Source organism: Anolis sagrei, chromosome 4 (assembly GCF_037176765.1).
Source record: "Anolis sagrei isolate rAnoSag1 chromosome 4, rAnoSag1.mat, whole genome shotgun sequence".
Classification (NCBI taxonomy): Eukaryota; Metazoa; Chordata; class Lepidosauria; order Squamata; family Dactyloidae; genus Anolis; species Anolis sagrei.
This window is the reverse complement of record NC_090024.1, coordinates 81236155-81262121: the sequence shown is the minus strand read 5'-3', so window position 1 is coordinate 81262121 and position 25967 is coordinate 81236155. Positions and strand designations below refer to the sequence as shown.

At 41.5% G+C, this 25967-nt stretch overlaps 1 protein-coding gene across 1 annotated transcript in view; it reads right to left on the bottom strand.

The window, feature by feature from the left end:
• GMPR (guanosine monophosphate reductase) overlaps positions 1–25717 on the bottom strand; it is a 40700-nt gene extending 14983 nt beyond the window's left edge. The window contains exons 1-5 of the mRNA XM_060774862.2: positions 25320–25717; positions 13610–13729; positions 12230–12313; positions 8997–9170; positions 2598–2679 (exon numbers count right to left, since the gene is read on the bottom strand). Of these exons, the coding sequence (XP_060630845.1) occupies positions 2598–2679; positions 8997–9170; positions 12230–12313; positions 13610–13729; positions 25320–25406 (547 nt within the window). The 5' untranslated portion in view covers positions 25407–25717. The remainder of the gene's footprint in view (positions 1–2597; positions 2680–8996; positions 9171–12229; positions 12314–13609; positions 13730–25319) is intronic.
• Positions 25718–25967: the final 250 nt, after the last annotated feature.

Below are 25967 nucleotides of genomic sequence, written 5' to 3'. Positions count from 1 at the left end.
TTCTGGGCATCGCAATTTAAGGGAGATGTTGACAAGCTGGAGTGTGCCCAGAGGAGGGCAACTAAAATGATCAAGGGTCTGGAGAACAAGCCCAATGAGGAACGGCTTAAAGAGCTGGGCATGTTTAGCCTGCAGAAGAGAAGGCTGAGAGGAGACATGATAGATATGTTTTAATATGTGAGGGGAAGTCATAGGGAGGAGGGAGCAAGCTTGTTTTCTGCCACTCTGGAGACCAAGATACGGAACAATGGCTTCAAACTACAGTAAAGGAGATTCCACATGAACATTAGGAAGAACTTCCTAACTGTGAGAGCTGTTCAGCAGTGGAACTCTCTGCCCCAGAGTGTGGTGGAGGCTCCTTCTTTGGAGGCTTTTAAACAAAGGCTGGATGGCCATCTGTCGGGGATGCTTTGAATGCTATTTTCCTGCTACTTGGTGGGTGGTTGGACTGGATGGCCCATGAGGTCTTTTCCAACATAGATTCCATGATTCTATGAACTCCTGAGGTCTTTTATGTGTACTACGATTTCCTTAATCTTCACCTGAGATTCAATTTTTGCGCAGATTGTTAAAGGCACCAGCTCTGAGACAAGTAGTTAGTTAGTATTTGGTGGAAGGGAAAGGGCCAGACCAAATGATCTTGGGGGTTGCATGAAAATAGAAGGTCAGCTGCTGTCCCCTCCTTTTTGCCTTGTATTTTATTCGTGTTGCATTTTGAAATGGTGACCTGACTAGTCAAATAAATAAATAAATAAATAAATAAATAAATAATTATTAGGGGCTGCATGTGATCCCTGGGCCAAACGTTCCCTACCTCTGCTGTAGGTGGACACACTGCTAAGGCACATCACAGGGGGCTTCCAGTGGTCCCAAAGTATGACATCCTTGCTGTGCTTCTAACTTATGCAGTGGTTCTCAACCTGGGGTCCCCAGATGCTTTTGGCCTTCAATTCCCAGAAATCCTAACAGCTGGTAAACTGGCTAGGATTTCTGGGAGATGTAGGCCAAAAACATCTGGGGACCCCAGGTTGAGAACCACTGAACTATAGGAAGACAGCTGGATCCCCCCCCCCCCCCCGCTGCCATCCATTGGTCAATAAGTGTCCATACTGGAGGTAAGGACTGCAGCAAAGCTTTTTGACAGGGAACTTGGGCCACCACATGAGCTTGGCAGAGAATGGAGACCTCTGCAATAATCCAAAAATAGCCATAAGTTGGACTTGTATCTTCATAAGTTTCCGGAAGGAAGCCAGACGAGACTGAGAGTTCTATTACCTTGTACAAAATCACTCTGCCTCTCTTTACTATGGTAGGACATAACATTTTTAATATGTTATGCATATATCATGTAATTTATTATGTTGTATGTAGGCATGTGGAGCCCCTGGTGGCGCAGTGGGTTAAAGCGCTGAGCTGTTCAGTTTGTTGACCTTGGAGATGTCTATGGACAATGCCGGCTCTTCAGCTTAGAAATGGAGATGAGCACCACACCCCAGAGTCGGACACGGCTGGACTTAATGTCAGGGGCAACCTTTACCTTTACCTATGTAGGCATGTATGTCCTTTATATCCTGCCTTTCTTCCAGCACTATCTGTGGCTAATACTAATTGGTACCTTCTCTCAGGAACATTTAAAATCCAGGTTGCAAAGGCACCTGCTAAGTATTAACTGCACTTAACATCCCTATTAACAAAATGAGTTACACAGTCAGCAATGAAAGGGTAGAGAGTACTTATTCACAAAGAAAAGCAAGAGTGAACAAGCATCCAATCCTCCAGCCAACTTAATCTCTTAATTATAATTTTAATATATTGGAAATATTGAGCGTATATCCACCTAAAATGCACCGTGGCTTCAGGCTTGTTTTTCTGCTTAGCTGAATACGTTTCTAAGTAACCAGAAGAGATCAGAGTTATTCCAGTTTGCCACAGTGGGCTCTCTAGTCAGTATGGAATCATATGTATCGGCCTGCAACCTTCAGCCTAAAAATGGAAAGGACACGGGGGAGTGAAAGAGTTTTTGTTTCTGAGAGTAGTTGAGACCTTGATCACACTATCACTTAATTTTGCAAGAGCTTCTACTAATAACTCTCATTCTTCTAATGTGTCTTCCTTCTTTTTGCTTACTACACAAATCTGTTTCTCAGATCTGAATGGAAAAAGCAGCAATGTGATTATAGCATATGATGTCAGACTGCAGCAGCAGCAGCAGCATGATATATGATACTTACTTATTGGTTTTCCCTGCTTATTCTCCAGGCCTGTGTTGCTGTTGTTGTTTTACTTATGATGACCCTAAGATGGGCCTGTCACAGGGTTTTCTTGGCATTTGTTCAGAGGCAGTTTGCCTTTGCCTTCCTCTGAGGCTGAGAGAGTGTGATGTGTCTAAGGTCACCCAGTGGGTTTCCATGACTAAGTGAAGATTTCAAACCTTGTCTCCACTATTAGATCACATTGGCTCTCTTTACTGAGTCTCCAGGTTCACTAGGAACCTAATATGATTAGAGGATTTGTGAGTGCATGCATCACAACAAATACCTACATTAAAAAGCACATACATTTAGAAATAAGGGTGGATGCGCTCCAGAACAGCTTACCAGGCCCAATTCCTACTTTGATAATGTCTGCTCCAGCCAGAAGAAGTTCTTCCACCATTTCTCCTGTCACCACATTACCTGCCTTGGAAAGAATATCACAAAGGAGAAATAAATGGAATAATAGTTGTAATAATAATAATAATAATAATAATAATAATAATAATAATAATGTGGTTTTCTGGCATTGTACATTTCTGCCGCTTCTGTGATTGTTCATTTGTATTTTGATTTTGTATCCCACTTGTCGATGGATGTCCAGAATCAGCAGTATCCACCGAGGTCCTTTTTATCCTGGGCATTGATCGAGCCAGTATAGACTTCAATTTGGTTTGTTTCTCCATAGTGCCAATGGGTTAGGTGCTCTTAATTCTACTCCTCAACTGAGACCTCTCTGACTTGGTTGAACCTGCTGGTGTTTACACTACAGTTCTCAGTATCCTTGGAGCAGTTAAGCCCCCACCACGACAAGGTGGCACCCAGTACAGGTGGTCCCAGTGGTAATGGGCACACTGGGTGCCGTGTCAAAAGATCTCAGCCGGCATTTGGAAACAATAAACATTGACAAAATCATGATCTGTCAACTGAAAAAGGCCACCTTACTTGGATCTGCGCGTATCATTCAAAAATACATCACACAATCCTAGATGCTTGGAAAGTGTTCAACTTGTGATTTTGTGATACGAAATCCAGCATATAGATCTCATTTGCTGTGACATACTGTGTTTTTGTGTCAATATAATAATAATAATAATAATAATAATAATAATCTTTATTTATACACCACCCTCTCTCCCCAAAGATACTCAGGGTAGCTTACAACAATTCACAGATACAGAAAGTAATATAAACAATAAACAAACAACAGTAAACAATTATCACTGCATAAAATTAAAATTACAAACTAATAAAAACAGACTTTGTATTTGTATTTCTAGGTGCAAAGATTACTGCAGATGCAGACTGTGGCCAGGAAATCAGAAGACGCTTACTTCTTGGGAGGAGAGCAATGTCCAATCTCGATAAAATAGTAAAGAGTAGAGACATCAGACTGGCAACAAAGATCCGCCTAGTCAAAGCCATGGTATTCCCTGTAGTAACCTACGGATGTGAGAGCTGGACCTTAGGGAAGGCTGAGCGAAGGAAGATCGATGCTTTTGAGCTGTGGTGTTGGAGGAAAGTTCTGAGAGTGCCTTGGACTGCGAGAAGATCCAACCAGTCCATCCTCCAGGAAATAAAGCCCGGCTGCTCACTGGAGGGAAAGATACTAGAGACAAAGTTGAAGTACTTTGGCCACATCATGAGGAGACAGGAAAGCCTAGAGAAGACAATTATGCTGGGGAAAGTGGAAGGCAAAAGGAAGAGGGGCCGACCAAGGGCAAGTCATTATGAAAAGCTTGCTTAAATAGGTTTTAAATCTCTTCCTGAATGTTAAAATAGTAAGTACTTGTCATATTTTCTTGGGGAGGGCATTCCAGAGTCAGGGAGCCACAACTGAGAAGGCCCTCTCGCTCGTCTCCACCAATCTCGCTTGTGAGGAGATGGGATCCAGAGGAGGGCCTCCCTAGCTGGTCTTAAGGTCCACGCCAGGTTCATAGGGAGAGATGTGGTCACGTAAATGATAATAGCTGTGAACAATAGTCTGAGTAATTAATGTATTTTGCATATTTAATCCATATATGATGCATTGCTCTCAACTGTGTGCACTAATAGAACCTATTGCCAAAATCAAAGAAATAACTCACATTAGTTTCTTAAATGTTAAAAATATTACATGCAACTCCTGGAATATTGTGTCCAATTCTGGGCACCGCAATTTAAGGGAGATGTTGTAAAGCTGGAATGTGTCTAGAGGAAGGTGAGTAAAATGATCAAGGGTCTGGAGAACAAGTCCTACGAGGAGTGGCTTAAAGAGCTGGGCATGTTTCACCTGCAGAAGAGAAGGTTCAGATGAGACATGATGGCCATGAGTCATAGGGAGGAGAGAGCAAGCTTGTTTTCTGTTGCCCTGGAGACTAGGATGCTCAGCTTTATGGTCTAGCTCTTTCATCCGTAGGTTACTACAGGGAATACCACTGCTTTAACTATGTGGACCTTCATTGCCAGTGTGAAACACCAGTAATAGATAAATTAAGTCTCTTCACATTTATATATAGATGTTCAAACAGAGGGCAGTAGGAAGAAATTCAAGCAGACCAGTTGGTTGAACTCACACTCATTGTTTTGTGTAAGTAAGATAACTCAGATGGAAAAATACAAACATAATGTCTAAGGGTGCAAAGCTGGAGGAAGCTGATCAAACAGGTTGTTCTTGTTGCTGCAGAACAAAGGTCCATTTTCGCCTGGTGACTATCCAAAATATATTAAATTTACTGATGGGAGTAATTTTGTAGAGCAAGAAAAAGTGGAAAGAACACACACATTTTAATTTTTTAGAGCAAAAAAATAATGAAAAAGAGCTGTGATTTATGGGAATTTGGAGTTCCTACGTGACTCTGCTCGTGTAAGAAGGTCATTTGTGTGAATCACGTGTTAAGCACAAATTAACAGCTGATGTTTGATATTTATATTAGCTGTCCCCTGCCACGCATTGCTGTCACCCAGCCTGTGTATATGTGTTTTGTGTATACATATATATTTGTGTATATGTGTATACATTTGTAATTTTGTGCATGTGTAGTAATTATTTTTTGTTTTTTGGCTTTTAAAGTCTCTTCCACTGTGTTTTTCAGTGTTTTTATGAGTGATGCTCACGTGTTGGCTTGATAGGTGTATTGTGTCCAAATTTGATGTCGATTCATTCAGTGGTTTTTGAGTTATGTTAATCCCACAAACAAACATTACATTTTATTTATATAGATTAAACAACCAATTCTAAATCCCAATGTTGCTTTTTAAGAAACAAGCACACTCAAGATGCCTTATTTTATGAGGAAGGAAAAGCATCAACATTGTGCCTGATATCGAACGTGCTGACAAGCCGGAGTGTTTTGCTTACTGCAAACACGTTTGAGGACAAATACAAAGTCAAATTGGCATAATGTTTTCCATGAAAATGGCACACAGTCCTGATGCAGATCAGGAGCATGTTCCAAACTGACGCCTGTGGCTCCTTTCCTTTCCTCTTCCTTTTAAGTGGTACATTTAAGCCTTTTAAAATAATGAATAATGCTTGGCTGTCAACATCTTAATAACACTTTTCTCCAGCCCATCTCCACCTCTGACCAAATATCTGGAAATATTTAAAGGGACAGTGGTATTTTTCCTTTCTTCACTCTGATATAGCTCTTGGGTTACACTATGTAACATGGTTTTTGTTCCTGGGTTATAAATATAATTTCCAAATTGGTTATATAAGAAAAACATGGAAAAAGTTTATTAAACTGCAAACAAATCAATTTTCGCAGGACATCCTGCAGGACATTTTGCTGTAGTTTTTCAATGACTATCTCACTGAGGACCTTGTCAGATGGCAGTATTGAGAGGCACTGTTAAGTTAAGTTAAGAAAAGAATGGGGAGCTGATCATACCTTTCAGTCCTCTCTTGGTCATTTTTATTCCTCTCATTAGACTTTCAGCACTTCCCCATAGGCGCCCACTGTCTTCCTCATCACACATAAGTAATACGACTCCACCCCGGGATTTTTTTCTTCATGCAAATAAATCTGCCAGAATCCCTTTCCATGGGATGCAATAGTTCTGTATTTAAACCCATTGAGCACTTGAGACAGGGATGCTGTCTTCAACCATTGCTTTCCATGGGATGAAATAGTTCTGCATCAAAACCCATTGGATCCTTGTGACAGGGATGCTGTTTTTAAACCATTTCTTTCCATAGGAAGGAGTAATCATGCGATTCTATAAACAGGGATGACAGCTCTCTGCTAAGTGCAATATTATAATTGGAACAAACCATCAAAGGAAAATGCCTGTTCTCTGTTCTACAATTTTTATATCTGCCATTAATGATTTTTTTAAAAGAAATTTGCAAAGGGAAGGAGTTATTATGCACTTCTGTAAACAGGGATGACAACTTGTTGCTAAGGACCACCCATCAGAACATCCCTTTCCACCTTGGCAAAATCCAAAACGGGTTCTTAGCACTAAGGTAAAGGTAAAGGTTTTCCCCTGACATTAAGTCCAGTCGTGTCCGACTCTGAGGGTTGGTGCTCATCTCCATTTCTAAGCCGAAGAGCCGGCGTTGTCCGTAGACATCTCCAAGGTCATGTGGCCAGCATGACTACATGGAGCGCTGTTACCTTCCCGCTATTGATCTACTCACATTTGCATGTTTTCGAACTGCTAGGTTGACAGAAGCTGGGGCTGACAGCGGAAGCTTATGCCGCTCTCCGGATTCAAACCTGCAACCTTTCGACAGATGTACCCATTCAGGCAAATGTTTTTGACTACTGAGTTTAGGAGGTGGCCCCTGTGTTATTTGTTCAGCCATATTTATAATTATGAAATACAGTTGTCACTTTTTTCCAGACTCCATATTGGAAATAAAAAAGAGCAGATAATTTCATTTACTTTATTTCTGAATTTCCAAATTTCTTCATAAATCCCACTGGGGGAAAAAAACCCTTGAAATTTTTAAAGTTTTAAAGCAAAAAGTGTTTCCCATCAAAAACAAAGGAGAAAGAAAACCAAAAACTCTCCAAGTCTAATGTAGTACTTCCCTTTCAATAGCTTCTCTTGCAAAACTTCAAGACTATTTTCAGAGCCTCCATTTTATCACTGCTTTGCAGTTCAATAAAATATATGTCTAAAGAATAAGCAATTTCAATAGTTTAGAAAGCTGCTTTGCAGAGTCAGGAACACTAGAGCGTTGCTGCCTACACTCACCGACAACAATCAGCAGGGAGGTAATTCTCTAAATTTTATTTCTGAAGGAAGCAATGAGTAATTTCAACAATTTTGTTCCCACTGTGAGAAAGTCTTTGAAAACCACAGAGTTCTTAAAACTTCATATTTCAAGACTTATTTTGCACAAAATTTGCACAAGCCTTATGTGCAGATAAAACAGTGTGTTATCAAACCCTTTCATGGCTGGAATCACGGTTGCTATGAGTTTTCCAGGCTGTATGCCCATATTCCAGAAGAATTCTCCCCTGACGTTTCGCCCACATCTATGGCAGGCATCCTCAGAGATTGGAATGTCTGTTGAAAACTAGGTAAGTGGGGTTTATATATCTGTGTAATGTCCAGAGTGGGGGAAAGAACTCTTGTCTGTTTGAGGCAAGTGTGAATGTTGCAATTGGCAACCTTGATTAGTGCTGAATGGCCTTGCAGCTTCTAAGTCTGGCTACTTCCTGTCTGGGGAAATTCTTTGTTGGGAGGTGTTAGCTAGCCCTGATTGTTTCCTGCCTGGCAATACAGCCCGGAAAACTCACAGGAACCCAGAGAAAACAGTGTTTGTAAATGTAGGAAAAATATTTTGTGCAGAAAGTGCTATTTCCTATACAGTAAACAATCTTTTCTATGCAAATCATCATGTGGCTCTTAATGAAACATGCCGCATTATTATGGGGTGTCTGCGGCCTACACCACTGGGGAAATTACACTGTTTAGCAGGTATTGCACCACCTGACGTCCGCCGGGAAGTAGCAACCAATAGTGAAAGGACCAAGGCAGTGACATCTCCAGTTCATCCCTTGTTTGGATATCAGCCAGCACATCAACGATTTAAATCAAGAAATAGTTTTCTAAGATCTACAGAGACACTTGCTGGAACACCTCAGCAAGCAAGATTCCAAAAGTGGCAGGCTCAAACCCAGAACCTATATCAATGGCTGATACCAAATGAGAGATTCCCCCCTGGGCACACAGAAAACTGGGCGACTTGGAAGGCGCTGAACAGACTGCGCTCTGGCACCACGAGATGCAGAGCCAATCTTAAGAAATGGGGCTACAAAGCTGAATCCACGACATGCGAGTGTGGAGAAGCGAAACCACAGACCACCTGCTACAATGCAACTGAGCCCTGCCACATGCACAATGGAGGACTTTCTTGCAGCAACACCAGAGGCACTCCAAGTGGCCAGATACTGGTCAAAGGACATTTAATCAACTACCAAGCTTGCAAACTTTGTGTTTTGTTTGTTTGTTTGTTTAAAAAATGCAATGCAACTGTTTGGTCTGCCCCTGACACAATAAATAAAAAAATCATATGAAAATTTTGCACACAATAAGTTATCTCTCCTCAATCTTGAGGACCTCTATTTATGATAATTTAAGCATTTAAGATAAAAAAAATAGTAATAATAACAACAATTATCAATAGTATTATAATATTACTAGCAAAACCATGAATTTCAGAATGTGCATGGCATGAAAACACCCTTGTCAGCAACATGCAAACTACTCCATCTATAAAACCTTGAATTCTCTCATCATACCTACCATAATGGTGTGCTTTGGGAATCGGGCATGGACAGCTTTCACAAATTCCACAAAATGTTCCGAATAACCATTTGCGACATCGAGACAAATGTATTTGATAAGGGGAATGGCCTCTATGATATTTTCCAGTCTCTCGAAGTCAGCCATTCCACTGCCTGAGCTCACTGCTACATGCTGGGAAGAAAGGATGGGAATGATCAGCAACTATCATAAAAATGAGGTCAAGAATGTTCTCTTAGCAGAGGAAGCCTACTGGGACTAAATCAAAGCTTATTATTATCTCTCAGGAAGGAAGGAAGGAAGGAAGGAAGGAAGGAAGGAAGGAAGGAAGGAAGGAAGGAAGGAAGGAGTCAGACCTAATACCAATCCAAAGATTTGGAAATCTGGTACATGAATCTGCCATTTGAGACATAAAGGGAATTTCCATGCCTAACCATGATGTCCATTCATATATGCATTATATTGTTTCCTCTGGACCACTGATACTCAATAGATCTATCAATATATTACTCTATATATCTGTTCCAAAAATGCTCAGTATTAGTGCATCTACACTGTAGAATTAATGCAGTTTGACATCACTTTAACGACCATGGCTCAATGCTAAGGAATCCTAGGAGTTGTAGTTTGGTGAGGCACCAGCCCTCTTGGGCCGGATCTACACTGCCATAAAATCCATATTATCAAAGCAAATAATCCAGATTATCTCCTTTGAACTGGATTATATGAGTCTACACTGCCATATAATCCAGGGCCCTTCCACACAGCCATATAACCCAGAATTTCAAGGCAGAATAACCCACAATATCTGCTTTGAACTGGGTTTTCTGAGTCCACACTGCCATATATTCCAGTTCAAAGCAGATAATGTGGGGTTTTATTCAGCTGTGTGGAAGGGGGCCTCAGTTCAAAACAGATAATCTGGATTTGATATGGCAGTGCAAATGGGCCCTTAGGCAGACAAGACTAAAGACCTTGTAATACTACAACTCCCATGATTATGTAGTATCGAATCATGGCAGTCAAAGTGATATCAAACTACATTCATTCCACAGTGTAGATCCACCCCAATGACCATCTTCTACAGCAGGGGTCCACAAACTTTTTAAACAGAGGGCCAGGTCACAGTCCCTCAAACTGTTGGAGGGCCGGATTATAATTTGAAAAAAATGGATGAATTCCTATGCACATTGCACATATCTTATTAGTAGTGCAAAAACACTTTAAAACAATACAATAATTAAAATGAAGAACAATTTTAACAAATATAAACGTATTTGTATTTCAATGGGAAGTGTGGGCCTGCTTTTGGCTGATGAGATAAGATTGTTGTTGTTGCTGTTGTGTGCTTTCAAGTCATTTCAGATTTAGGTTGACCCTGAGCGAGGGCCGGGTAAATCACCTTGGGCGGCCATATCCGGGCCCCGGGCCTTAGTTTGAGGACCTCTGTTCTACAGTAACCTTCTCTGAGAACTAGTTTTCAGACAATTTATAGGACTGCAGAAGAGAGAAAATGGGATTCATAACATGCACTAGTCTCACAATGGAATTAGGCTATCATCTTGTGTTTGGTCTCTAAAGCATTTCCATTTCTACTTAAATAAAAATGTTCTGATTCTTTTCAAGTTATGTTCACATTCTATACTTAGAATCCCATTTTTCTCAATCCGGTTTCCTTTCCTTTCCTTTCTTTAATGCAATACAGTCTTTCCTAGGTTGCCTAGACTTAAAGATATTTTAAAATCCATTTTCATATTCTATTCATGGTTTGCTTATTTATTATTTAAGTCTATATTTACACACACACACCTCTTACTGAATTGAATAACATTTATTGCAGTCAACAGACCATTAGGCAACACATTAAAACAAAGTGATTAAAACATTTGTATTAAATGTAAATACTATTAAAGCAAGTTAAAAGAATATAAAAAGCTATATATTATATCTGGTATCACCCTTTGTTGTTGAGTCATGGACCACTAACATGCCAATTTGGATATAACTTAACAGTATTATTCAAAATCTACAAAATCAGCATGAAAATCTGGTAGCCACTTTATTTACTAGAGGATACATTTCACTGAGGAGCCCCCAGTGGCGCAGTGGGTTAAAGCACTGAGCTGCTGAGCTTGTTGATCGAAAGGTCACAGGTTCGATTCCGGGGAGTGGCGTGAGCTTCCGCTGTCAGCTCTAGCTTTTGCCAACCTAGCAGTTCGAAAACATGCAAATGTGAGTAGATCAATAGGTACCGCTCCGGTGGGAAGGTAACAGCGCTCCATGCAGTCATGCCGGCCACATGACCTTGGAGGTGTCTACGGACAACGCTGGCTCTTCGGCTTAGAAATGGAGATGAGCACCACACCCCAGAGTCAGACATGACTGGACTTAATGTCAGGGGACTACCTTTTACCTACATTTCACTGAACACAGTAGAACATGTATTGTCGAAGGATTTCATGACCAGAATAACTGGGTTGTTGTGGTTTTTTCGGGCTGTCTGGCCATGTTCTAGAAGCATTCTAGAATATGGCCATACAGCCCAAAAAACCTACAACAATCCTATTTTAGACTTGTCTGTTATCCACTTCCACTATCCTGTTTAATAGGAGCCCACGGTGGCGCAATGGGTTAAACCCTTATGCTGGCTGTACTGCTGACCAAAAGGTCGGTGGTTCAAATCCAGGGAGGGGGGTGAGCTCCCATTTGTCAGCTCCAGCTTCTCATGTGGGGACATGAGAAAAGCCTTCCACAGGATGGTAAAATATCTGGGCGTCCCGTGGGCAACATCCTTGCAGACGGCTAATTCCCTCACATCAGAAGTGACTTGCAATTTCTCAAGTTGCTCCTGACACCAAAAAAACATGCTTAATTCCACTGCCAATATTTAATTTAAAAGATATCACATCTTTCTCTCCTTTCTTGCACCGATCAAATACTCTATGAGAAATATTCCCAAAATTTATTGTGTTTTCTTCCTGTTCTCTCCAATGATCTGCTACAGCAAAGCCTTTTTTTCAAAACCATGCTCACCATGGGATTACTGACTTTAGTGTTTGGGAAAGTATTCAACACAATGCTTTCCAAATGTTTATTTTCCTACAAAATTATCTTGGAACTCATAGAAGTCTTTTTTCCCCCCATGTTTGAATTCACACCCCCTTCTCCCAATTCCAAGAAACATCGTAATTATACTCTACGATTATACATGATAATTATACAGGAAAATATACCTCTAGGCATTCTGGGTGATCGCTTGCAAACAGCTTCCACTGTTCTAGAGAGTAATGCTTGTGTATTGTGGTGAACATTGCATACTAGAAAAAAGAAAGAAATATATTAATAACATTCTACTATCTGAGAAAAAGATTTAAAAACACGCACAAATCCATCACTCCAGTTCAACTTATTAATGATTGATACATGACTGAAGAACATTTGGGGAGAGGGCAATGTCAGCACTTGACAGATAGTCATCCATGAAGAGCAGTGCAAAGTGATGTTTTGACTCCCCTATCACTCTTCTTCCATTGCTCAATTGTGGATGGCTGTAGTGTGCCACGATATGAATTCTTCATGCAAATATCTTTCTCAATTCTGCCTGCCAACGTTCCTGCAGATTTCCATTTTATATATGTCAGAAAGCAGTGGGACAATTGTTGTTCAAATTCAGGTTAAAAACCAGGTTTGTATTCATTTTATTTGATCTGGGGCAGTTCCAGACAGCAGCAAATTGCGCACTTTAGTCGGGGACTAAAAAAACCTGGGACCTGAGATGTCCAGTTACAGACCTGTTGGTCCCAGGATTTCTGCCTCCATTGTCCACACTTGCTGCTTCGTCGTGGGATTTTGCAGCCCCCAAGATGGTTGCCATGGGACTCTCGTTGGAAATTTTGGCATTTAAAAAAAAACTTAAGATACAAACATGCAAAGATGCGAATCATTGTACAAGTTCCATTCCAGGGTTATATAAGCTCTAGGCCGCAGTGGTTCTCAACCTGGTGTCCCCAGATGTTTTGGGCCTACAATTCCCAGAAATCCTAACAGCTGGTAAACTGGCTGGGATTTCTGGGAGTAGTAGGCCAAAAACATCTGGGGGACCCAAGGTTGAGAAGCACTGCAGGGCCATCTGTGCAGACCGGGTGTTGTTCCTGAGTTGTACATGTCTGTTCCTGATGTCTCTTATTGTGAAAAAATGTACAACATTGACCAGGGGGCCACAATATATTGTCGAAGGCTTTCATGGCTTGAATCACTAGGCTGTTGTAGGTTTTTCGGGCTGTATGGCCATGTTCTAGCAGCATTCTCTCCTGACATTTCGCCTGCATCTACGACAGGCATCCTCAGAAGTTCTAAGGTCTGCTGGAAACTAGGAATATTGGGTTTGTATATCTGTGGAGAGTCCCAGGTGGGAGAAAGAACTTTTGTCTGTTGGAGCAAGGTGTGAATGTTTCAATTGGCGACCTTGATTAGAATTTGATGGCCTGACAGTTTTTAGGTGTGGCTTGTTACTGCCTGGGGGATTCCTTTGTTGAGAGGTGATTAGCTGTTCCTGATTGTTTCTTGTCTGGAGTTTCTTTATTGCAGGTGAAGACAAAATAAAAGCCACTTACTTTAGTCATAACTCGTGCCATTTCAAAAGTGCCCACAGTGTCCATATTTGCTACAATAACGGGTATCCCTGTGTAGATTTGCTTGGAGTTACGGAATGTGAAGGTGCGCATAAGGTCAACCTGTAAAAAAAACAGTCATTAGTCATACCAGCAAAGATAACAGAAATTATACAGCATTTAGTGGCGAAAAAACCTCCATAAATACAAAATAGAAGCATAGGATAAGAAATGTAAACAACAAAAAGAAAGCAATTCTAATTATACAATTATTTCCTTGTGTCAGTTTCTGCAGCTTGTTCTATAATGCACCCTTACCGCAGGAATAAAGCATACTAGTTGACACTACATATCCATGGATTCTAAAACCCTTATGCCGGCTGAACTGCTGACCTGAGTTCAAATCCGCAGGATGGGGTGAGCTCCCCTCTGTCAGCTCCAGCTTCCCATGCGGGGACATGACAGAAGCCTCCCATAGGATGGTAACACATCCCGGCGTCCCCTGGGCAACGTCTCTGCAGATGGCCAATTCTCTTACACCAGAAACAACTTGCAGTTTCTCAAGTCGCTTCTGACACTATTTAAAAAAAAATCCATGCCTTAAAAATATTTCTTTACAAATCCAAAAAGCAAATGTTGTCATTTTACATATATAAGAGACAACATTTTATAATACAATTATATAATGGAATTTGACTATCCATTTATTTTGGTATCAAGGACAGGGAGATCAATGCAAATGCATACCTGGAGCATGCTGTATTTTGAAACCACCCACTTTGTTCCTAGCTCTTATTATACAAGGTATTCAGCCTTCTCAGCCAAATAGTATTAGTGCCTCACTGGGGTTAAAATTGCTGGAAGAAACATTAACAACCTTAGATGTGCAGATGATACCACTCTGATGGCCGAAAGCGAGGAGGAGCCGAGGAGCCTTCTAATCAAGGTGAAAGAAGAAAGCGCAAAAGCTGGGTTGCAGTTAAACATTTTAAAAAACCCAAGATTATGGCAACCGGACTGATTGATAACTGGCAAATAGATGGAGAAAACGTGGAGGCAGTGACAGATTTTCTAGGTGCAAAGATTACTGCAGATGCAGACTGCAGCCACGAAATCAGAAGATATTTTCTTCTTCGGAGGAGAGCAATGACCAATCTTGATAAAATAGTGAAGAGTAGAGACATCACACTAGCAAGGAAGATCTGCATAGTTAAAGCAATGGTATTCCCAGTAGTAACCCACGGATGTGAGAGCTGGACCATAAGGAAGATTGAGCAAAGGAAGATAGATGCTTTTGAACTGTGGTGTTGGAGGAAAGTACTGAGAGTGCCTTGGACCGCGAGAAGATCCAACCAGTCCTGACTCCAGCAAATAAAGCCCGACTGCTCATTGGAGGGAAGGTTAGTAGAGGCCAAGATTAAGTACTTTGGACACATTATGAGAAGACAGGAAAGCTTAGAGAAGACAATGATACCGGGAAAAAGGAGGGAAAAAGGAAGAGGGGCCGACCGAGGGCAAGATGGATGGATGGCATCCTTGAAGTGACTGGATTGACCTTGAAGGAGCTGGGGGTGGTGACAGCCGACAGGGAGCTTTAGCATGGCCTGGTCCATGAGTTCACAAAGAGTTGGAAGCAACTGAACGAATAAACAACAACAAACTACAACTTCCATGATCCCATAGCATTGAGTCATGCTATTTAAAGTGGTGTCGAAGTGTCTTCATTCTATAAATACATCCCAAGACTTATCTCTAAACTTGTAGGAGCATCTTTTTGCATATTCTGCTTATTACGATTCAGCTCTTGATTATTCCTTCATCAATTCACTACACAATTCCCTGATTATGGAACCAGATGCCTGCCGAGATCCATCAGATCAGACATTTTGGTGATTTTATGCAGGCTTTAGATACCTATTTTGACACACCTTTGTGATTTAATATGCCCATCTGATTATATACCATTTTACTGATTCCTCTGTAAATGTTCTGTATATTGGTTTTGAAACTGTTTTATTGATGTATGTTGTATCAGTGCTGTTTCACTGCCTCTGTTCAGTACAGTATACTGAAAAAAAGAATATTATTTTTTTCCAAACATGTCATCATATTCTGGGCCTCCTTTTTTCACAAGCAAGAACCAGTATCCCAACCAGGTTTATTTTTCCAACTCAACATTCAAAGAAACTAGAATGCTTTGCTGTAGCCTTTTCACTTTCACATAGTCACTAGCCATTTTCAAATGTAATACTATAATGGTTGGAACCAGTTTTACTCATCTAAAAGATAAATCTGCCTGCAAACAAATCTGCCTGACTTGGCATTACTGACTATGTTTATGTATAAATACACCACTTTACAAATCATAATGTTAAATAGTGGAGAAGATGGAGGAGAATCATAGCCATGGATAATATAAATAAGACATGAGTATGCTGTTTCTGATATACATTACAAGGAGATGAATCTTATGTAGATTCAAACACACAAATAACCAATAGCTGGTGTTTATCCCCCTTTCCCCAGAAAAACAGCATAGTCACAAGTTATGTCCAAACATATCTCCCTCTATGAACCATATCAGAGGTTAAGATCATCCGGGAAGGCCCTGTTCTCAGTCCCACCCTCCTCATAGGTGCAACTGGTGGGGACGAGAGACAGGGCCTTCTCAGTGGTGGCTCCTCAACTATGGAACTCCCTCCACAATGAAATTAGATCAGCGCCCTCCCTCCGGGCCTTCAGGAACAAAGGAAAAACTTGGCTATGGGACCAAGTCTTTGGGCAGTAAGCAATACAAGGGATGATCAGGGATTATGTGCAATTGATATTTGATATTTGGAAGGGCCTTGGACCATGATTTTTGGATTATGTGATTTAAACGTTTATATTAATAATTTTAACACCGTGTTTTAATGTTTATATGTTACATTTTTATGATCAAATCAAGATCGTTATATGTTATTGTTTTATATTAGGTTTCATATGTATGCGAGGCATTAAGTTTTGCCATAAATATGTTGGAAACTGTTTTGACACCCCCCCCCCCTTTTCCCCGGGTGAGAAAAAAACAGTATACAAGTGAAGTAAATAAATAATATTTTATCTGTGACTTGTCTGATTATGATTCTCCTACATTCATCCAACTAACATTATTATGAGATGGTTTGTGAAAATAAGCTGTAGGTACCTATAGATAGAAGTGCCAAAGTAGGCAAGGAGATGTCCCTTGGATGCAAAACTCCTTTGCACCAGAACAGGAAAAGACAGATCGTAAAGTCAGTCATGAGCCCAACATACAACCCAATTATACACATTAAGGAATGCAACTTGTACCCTAAAGTGGAACCAAACTTCACATCACTCCCAACTAGTGGTCAAATCTGCTAATTTCCCCATCCCTCCAACCATTTGCTTGGAAACAAATCCCAAGAGATTCAGTAGGGTATACTCTCAAGTAAATATGTAGGGCTTGATTTTTACTGACATTTAATGGCCACTTGATCTATTACACCAGGGTGAAAATCACATGTCCCTCCAAATGTTAGATTGCAAATCCCAGCACCACTAACAGGGACAACTAATGGTGAGGAATGTTGGATCAATAATAAGGATTGCTATTTTGGCCATTGAGAACAATGGCAGTAAATGAAAGCTGGGAATAATGTAGAGTCCTCTAAATGTTATTGGATTGTAGTTTCTAGTAACAAGGGGCGGATCTAGACAGTCCCTTTAATGCGGAAACTTCCACAATAAAAAAAGGGGGCTGTCCAGATGATGTTCTGGACAAACTGGAATTAATCTGCCACAAACCTGGTTTGTGGCAAATTAATTTGATAGTGTGCTTATTCCATGCCTTCTTGGAAGGTGTGGGATAAACCCACTACTGTCTGGATTACAGTCCAGAAAGTATTTCCGCAGAAAAGAACTCACCCGGGTTGGGTGAGTTCTTTTCTTTTCTTTTCACTGTGTTTTGGGGGCTTTGGGGTAGGGGTTTACAGCGTCCCAGTAGAACATCTAGACACCTACCCCAGAAAGTGCGTGCTTTCTGGGCTGAGTGTAAATGGGCCCCCAGGAAGATCCGCGTTTTTTAAACACAGATTCTCCTGGAATAAGGCCTATCTGGAACTGCCCCAGCAAACACAAACAGTAGTGAGGAATGCTTGGCGATGCAATCCAACAACAGCTGCTTCGTGACAAAGTAAACAAGTATTTGTCTTATTTTACAGAAAGCTGCAGTCAATCCTAGTCCTCAGGTGTATTATACACATAGACACAGGTTCACAGCTTGGGAGTGATCCTGGATTCATTGCTGAGCCTGGAACCCCAGGTTTCGATGGTGGCCAGGGGAGATTTCGTACAGTTAAATCTTTTGTGCCAGCTGCACCCGTACCTTGGGAAGTCTGATCTGGCTACAGTGGTCCAAGCTCTTGTTACATCCCGAATAGATTACTGCAATGCACTCTATGTGGGGCTGCCTTTGAAAACCGTTCGGAAATTACAACTAGTCCAACGGGCGGCAGCCAGATTGCTAACTGGAGCGACATACAGGGAGCATACCACTCCCTTGTTGTGCCGGCTCCACAGGCTGCCGATCCACTTCTGAGCTCAATTCAAAGTGCTGGTTTTGACCTATAAAGCCCTATACGGTTCTGTCCCAGTTTACTTGTCTGAACGCATTTCCCTCTACGTCCTGCCTCGCAGCTTAACATCATCCGGGGAGGCCCTGCTCCCGCCAGCGTCACAAATACGTCTGGCGGGGATGAGAGACAGGGCCTTCTCGGCTGTGGCCCCCGCCTATGCAACTCGCTTCCCACTGAAGTCGTGGTTCTGTGACCAGGCTTTTGGACAACAGACATAGATAGCATTTTGGACATGGAATTGGATATGGAATTGACTGGAATGATGATACGGCTATTAATACTGTTTTTTACTGTTTTAATGAATGTTTTACTTATTGTTTTAATTGATGTTATATTGTTCTGTTATATGTAGTGGCATTGAATTGCTGCCAAATGTATGCTGTCCTGAGTCCCCCTTCGGGGATTGAGAAGGAACGGGATAGAAATGCCGGAAATAAAATAAATAAATTGTCCAAAACATTAAATTGAATATTATAATTCCAGCTGTGGATGGGTACAAGTTAAGTGAGGTTTGTGTGGTGATTTGGATTGGGACTCAAGGAAATAAGAATCTGAATCCCTGCTCAGCCATGGAAACCCCTTCCACACAACTGAATAACATAGACATTACCTGCTTTGAACTTGAATATATGGCACTGTGGACTCAGATAACCCAGTTCAAAGTACATATTGTGGGATTTTCTGCCTTGATATTCTGGGTTATATGGCTGTGTGGAAGGGCCCTAGCAACCCTCAACTCTAGAGAAAGGCAAAAGCAAATCTCTTCTGAATAAATCTTGCCAAGAAAATCCTATGATACGGATGACTTAGGGTCATCTTAGGTCAGACTCAACTCCAAGGCCATTAACAACAGTAAGGAATGGGAAGCATATATCCCTCTAAATCAGGAGTGTCAAACTCATATTCACTGAGACCAACATCAGCCTTATGGTTGCCCTTTATAATTGTGAGACTGTATAAATGTTGTTGTCTTTGCATTAAAGGCCTCATGGGCCAAATAAAATGATATGAGGGGCCGGATTTGGCCTGCGGGTCTTGTGTTTACTTCTAGAGGTTGTTTCAACAAGCCTCACCACTGACTATTCTGCTGCATCTGGTGGCATTTGCAGTTCTACATCTAGAAAGATACATAATCCTTCCCTTGAAGCCACAATAAGGATGGATGGGCAAGGCTCAAATTTACCAAATGCTCAATAGCTTGTGATGGGCAAAGAGGTCTTCCTGCTACTGTATAATAGGATGTTTCTCCCAGCTCAGAATACTTTCTACCTTTATTTAAAGCAAATGTAACATAAATATTAATGTGGATTAACTTCATATTAACTTATGTAAACTATGCTCAAAGGTGTCTAAGGCAAGTTTTTTAATTAAAGCAAATTTACCTATGTAAAAAATAATATTTTTGGCAATTTTTAAGTCGTATTGAGACTGTATGATACAAAGCTAAAGTTCAATGATATGACAATATCAATGAACTTTAGCTTCATCCAACGGGTCAAAATAACCCTTTTGCGTTAAGAGCTATTATCAGGCCACATTCCAGAGGCTCTTCTAAGAATATTATTCCAGTTACAAAGAGATAAACCTCCAGTCTTCCCTTGAAAATTGAATAATAATGGCTGCTGTTCAAGCCGAGAAAACACCTTGATATATCCTTCAATCATAGAACTATAGATCTTACGTATTCAAACAATCAACAAGATGGCAGGAATTGAAAACAACAGAGGAAATGCACTTGCATTGGCAACCAACCAAGGATTTTTGTGGCTAGCTAATACAAAATAATTATGTTATGAGTAAGGAAGCACAAGAGGAATGCTGATCTAAAGGACAAACTCGATCAACAACAGGTCTTTCTCAGCAGCCATCGATCTGATTGTTCTTCCTTCCTTTTGAGTGTGTGCACAGACACTTTTTAAGACTATATGTCCTTGACTTGGTTTCTTGTCAAGTGTCACATGCATTTGGAGAGGAAAAGGTAGAGGGGTAGAGGGCAATAACAACAACAACAACAACAACAACAGAAGTGCTACCCGTACTGAAAGCACTCAAGAATGGAAAACAGAATGTTAGTGGACAAGAAATGAGATTTAAGGATGGGCTTAAAGCCAACCTTAAAAACTGTGGCATAGACACCAAGAACTGGGAAGCCCTGGCCCTTGAGCACTCTAACTGGAGGTCAGCTGTGACCATCAGTGCTGCAGAATTCGAAGAGGTGTGAATGGAGGGTGAAAGGGAGAAATGTGCCAAGAGGAAAATGCATCAAGCCAATCTTGACCAGGACCATCTTCTACATGGAAACCGATGTTCTCACTGTGGAATAATAAGCAGATCAAGGAAAGGGCTCCCACAGTCACCTACATACCCAACGCCAAGACACTACACTTGGAGGACCATCATACTCAGACAACGAGGGATCGCCTAAATGAGCACTGGACGCCATTTTATGGCTATATTATCTAAAAGCCATTGATTAGTTTTGTGAAGTTTACTTCTAAAGGCCTCCAAGTTAACAACCATTACCATACCTGGTGGCACTGTATATCCTATGGGAAAAGTCCTTTTTCTTTTTTTTGGGGGGTAGCTTGAATCTCCGATCATTCAACTTTCTTGCAAGCAATCCCAGGTTCAAATATTAGAAGAGGCCTACCCATTATTTCTGTGCCGTGCATAATTTTAAAAGCGTCTAGACTCCTAATAACAACAACAACAACAACAACAACAACAACAACAACTGCAGGATTGCAGAAAAACAACTAGGAAAGCTGACATGATATGAGGATTTAAAGATCGAACTGCAAAGACTCTGGCACAAACCAGTCAAGGTGGTCCCAGTGGTGATCGGCACACTGGGTGCAGTGCCTAAAGACCTTGGCCTGCATTTAAACATAATTGGCACTGACAAAATTACCATCTGCCAGCTGCAGAAGGCCACCTTACTGGGATCTGCACACATTGTTCGCCAATACATCACACAGTCCTAGACACAGTGTCCGACGTGTGATCCAATTCAACAGCCAGCAGAGTGTCTGCTGTGGACTCATCTTGTGTTTCAAATAATAATAATAACTTATTAATATTCCACCCTCTCTCCCCAAGGAGACTCAGGGCAGATTCACAACAAAATATGACAAACATTCAATGCCAGATCCAATTCATAAATAAGACACATAAACCAAACAACCATGTTCCCCCCCCCCCCAAATGTCTACAGCCAAATTATACCGAAAAAAATAATATCATAACCTATTACGTAATCTACATGTAACATAGCTGACAATATATACATTATATAATTAACATTACTACAAATTCACTTTTTTCAAAGCCCAATTTTTGAATACATCCTCATCCTTCTTCATGTTTAAACATGGGATTTTCAGGGTCCTTTTCAATACAGATATAGATATGGAATAGAAAAGTAATAAAAACATAAGATACTGACATTCTATACTGAAATTCCTGGTGGTTAAACCGCTGAGCTGCTGAACTTGCTGACTGAAAGGTCAGTAGTTCAAATCTGGTGAGCAGGGTGAGCTCCCGCCATTAGCCCCAGCTTCTGCCAACCTAGTAGTTTGAAAACATGCAAATGTGAGTAGATCAATAAGTACTTTTGCAGCAGGAAGGTAACGGTGCTCCATACAGTCATGCTGGCCAAATGACCTAGTAGGCATCTAAGGACAATACTGGCTCTTCGGCTTAGAAATTGAGATGACCGCCCCCCCCGCCCCCCCCAGGGGTTGGACACAACTAGACTTAATGTCAGGGCTAAACTTTGCCCTTTACTGAAATTCCTATACAGCCAGTTCTCTGTATCCATGCATTCTGCATCCATGCTTGAAAATATTTGGAAAAAATCCAGAAATTTTGCCATTTTATATAAGGGGTACTATTTTAGAACAATAAAGAGATAGGGTGGGCTATAAATAATAATAAAAGTAATTATAATTATAATTATAATTATTATTTATAGCCCATCCTATCTCTCCAAGGGCAGCTTACAACAATATAAAATACAGTACAGTGACAAACATTCAATGCCAGTGAAAAATACAACAAATCAAAAAACAGCTTTAATCAACGTGACACAATACAATTAACACATTAATATAATTAACACATTGTTATTTTATATACAGCAATGGGATTTGAGCATTGATGTATTTTGGTATCAATGTGGGTCGTGGAACCAAATCCCAGCAGGGATCAAGAAACACACTATAGTAGCAATGCACAACTAATATTACATCTAACATACTACGTATGTACCACATCCATCTAACAGTTAATACTACGTGGGGAAAAGGTTGGTTTTTTTTTACTTGTTTGCCAGATCATAAAAGCTTCAACATATTACCCTGCTTTTGTGTTGCATTTATTTATTCATTGCAGGTGACCTGCCTTGCCCTCTCACTTTGTCACTCCTCTCTAATATTACCTGTCCTGTCTCAAAGAAAGCACGAGCCTGCCATTGTTGTTGACATACAGCAAACACTAATGGATAAATCAATTTGCTAGACTGCAGATAAACCATTAGTGACTTTTAAAGAAGTGAGACTGGAAGCCCTTTATGGATTTTCTGCAACTACAGAATGATCAGAAAAGGACTGAGCACAGAAAGAAGAGAAATCATGTAAACGTTAGAGAGCGAGGGATGATAAATTAATATATGTAAACCAAAGCTCCGGCCTAAATATCCTCAAGGAAAGCTTTCCAAACTGCATCGGGACATGTTAGTTAGTGTGCCGGCTGCAGTGAGTAGGTACGTTGCATGAAGATAACAAAATCTACACGAAATAATCAATGCATCATATATTTTTAAATATATAAACAATAACATTTTGTTATTGTAATTTATGCATGTCGCCTTATCTCTTCTAAAGGGTTATAATAATAAAAAATAATAATAGAGATGGTTCAATAATAATAATAATAATAACAATAATGGGTTGGATCAACTTCCGGTTTGCTAGTAAAACTGGATTTAATGTGTCACAAAATGATGCAGGTCTAAAAAGATATGTCACCAACAGAAAAGGTTTGGAAAGCTCTGGCTTGATCTTGAAAGCTAAGCAGAATCTGCAGTGGTTAGTCTTCAGATGGAAACTTCCAATAAATACCAAGTGCAAGAGCGGGCATGGGCAAATTATGGCCCTCCAGGTGTTTTGGACTCCAACTCCCACAATTCCTAACAGCCTACCGGTCCAAAATATCTGAAGAGCTGAAGCTTGCCCATGCCTGTGCTAGAGGCTATGGCCCCTTCTACACAACTGTATAAAATCCAGATTATCTGCTTTGAACTGGATTATATGGCAGTGTAGACTCATATAATCCAGTTCAAAGCAGATAATCTTGATTTTCTGCTTTGATAACCTGCATTGTATCGCAGTGTAGAAGGGGCCTGAGTATTCTCTGCCCAAGAAAACCCTATAAAATTCACGAGGTTGCCATAAATTGAACACATAAATAAGGTAAAGGTAAAAGTTTCCCCTTAACATTAAGTCTAGTCATGTCCAACTCTGGGGGTTGGTGCTCATCTCCATTACTAAGCCAAAGAGCAGGCATTGTCCGTAGACAACTCCAAGGTCATGTGGCTGGCATGACTGCATGGAGCGCCATTACCTTCCCTGCCGAAGCGGTACCTTTTGATCTGCTCACATTTGCATGTTTTTGAACTGCTAGGTTGGCAGAAGCTGGGGCTAACAGCAGGAGCTCACCCTGCTCCTCGGATATGAACCGCCGACCTTTCAGTCAGCAAGTTAAGCAGCTCAGTGGTTTAACCACTGCGCCACCGGGGGATCCATCAACATAAACACGTAAACAATAATATTTGCTAATAAAGTGAGAAATCATTGGAGGCTGGATCTACCCTGCTATGTAATGCAGTTTGAACTGCATTGTATGGTTAGTGTAAAGCTGGCTTATGTGATGCAGTCTGAACTGCACCAAACTGCATTATATGGGTCTTCACTGACCTTATAATGCAGTTCAAACTGCATTGTTTGGCAGTGTAGCTCCAGTCTAACAGGAACCAAGTCATTTTCTTTCTTTCTTTCCTTCCTTCCTTCCTTCCTTCCTTCCTTCCCTCCCTCCCTCCTTCCCTTCTTTCTTTCTTCCTTCCTTTCCTTCTTTCGTTCCTTCCCTTCTTCCTTCCTTTCCTTTTCTTTCCTTTCTTTCCTTCTTTCTTCCTTCACTCCTTCCTTCTTTCCTTTTTTCCTCCTTTCTTCCTTCTTTTCCTTCTTTCTTTCTTTCTTTCTTTCTTCCTCCCTCCATCCCCTTCTTTCTTCTCTTTCCTTCCTTCCTTCCTTTCCTCCTTCCTTTCCTTCTTACTTCTTTCCTTTCCTTCTTCCTTTCCTCCTTCCTTCCCTTTTCCTTCCTTCCTTCCTTCCTTCCTTCCTTCGTTCGTCTTGCTTACTTGCTTGCTTTTAAATTGGGTGAAAACTAGCAATTTAATGTTAATTTCAAAACAAAACAAAACAAACCACCAGTCAGCCTAGGTTTGCAAACTGAGTGACCCCAATGACCCCCAGTGAGGTCACTTCTCTGTGCCTTTCCGCCACAAGGTTATCCTATTTCCAGGTCACCTTCCCTTCTCCTCGCAAAACCCCACAGAAAAGCCCCAGCAGCCTTTGCACCTGCCCAGGGACAGAACCGGGGGGGGGGGGGGAAGGAAAGTTGACAACAGAGAAGAAGAGCCCGCCTGCCAGTTTCAGGAGGAGGAATGAGGGTGATCCCAAGGAGGGGGGAAAGAGTGGGGGGGGGCACCCCGAAAACATGGAGGGACCCAAAGGCCTTTGGAAGGAAAGGAGGAAAGGAAAAAGGAAAGAAGAAGGAAAGGAAGGAAAGAAAAGAAGGAAAGGAAGGAAGAAAAAGTAAAGGAAGGAAGGAAAAAGGAAGGAAAGGAAGGAAGAAGGAAAGGAAAAAAGGAAGGAAGGAAAGGACTTGGTTCCTGTTAGGCTGGAGCTCCACTGCCAAGCAATGCAGTTTGAACTGCATGCTAAGGTCAGTGGAGACTCGTATAATGCGGGAGGAGGAGAGGGAGGAAGAGGGAGTGGGGGGGGGCGCCTGCCCACCTCGGCTCTGCTTCGGAGGCTGCTGCGCTTGGGCCGGAGCAGCACGTCCTTAAAGTCGAGCTTGAGGTCGGCGTCCACGCGGGGCATCCTGCCGGCTCCCGGGGCAGAGGCAGCGGCAGCGAGCGGTATTAATAGACAGGGCTGCCTGCGCCCGGCTGGCTTTATTAGGAGCGCGATCCGGAGAGGAGGCCACTCTCTCTCTCTCTCTCTCTCCTCTGCCGGCCTGGGCCTCCTCCTCCTCCTCCTCCTCCTCTACGGCACTGACTGCAGCCCGGCCAGAGGCAGCCGCAACGCCGGGCTGAAGGGGACAGAGGACCGCAAGGGGAGGGCCGAGCAGGAGGGGAGGAAGGGCCTTGGGAGAGGAGAAGGGACTCCGCGCCTGGCTGTGGCGGACTCATGCCCTTTTAGGAACACACACACACACACACACACAGGGCTCTTAAGGGAACAGGCACTGGGAGGTGGGGGGGGGGTACCTTGTGTATGTTTGTCTTAGGCTGAAAAATGCGGTATAGAAATAAAGCAAATAAATAAATAAATAAATAAATATGAGATGAGAGATTGTATGCATCCAGCCAGCCATCCGAGAGATACAATCATAGAATCCTAGAGTTGGAGGAGACCACATGGGCCCATATACTCCAACCC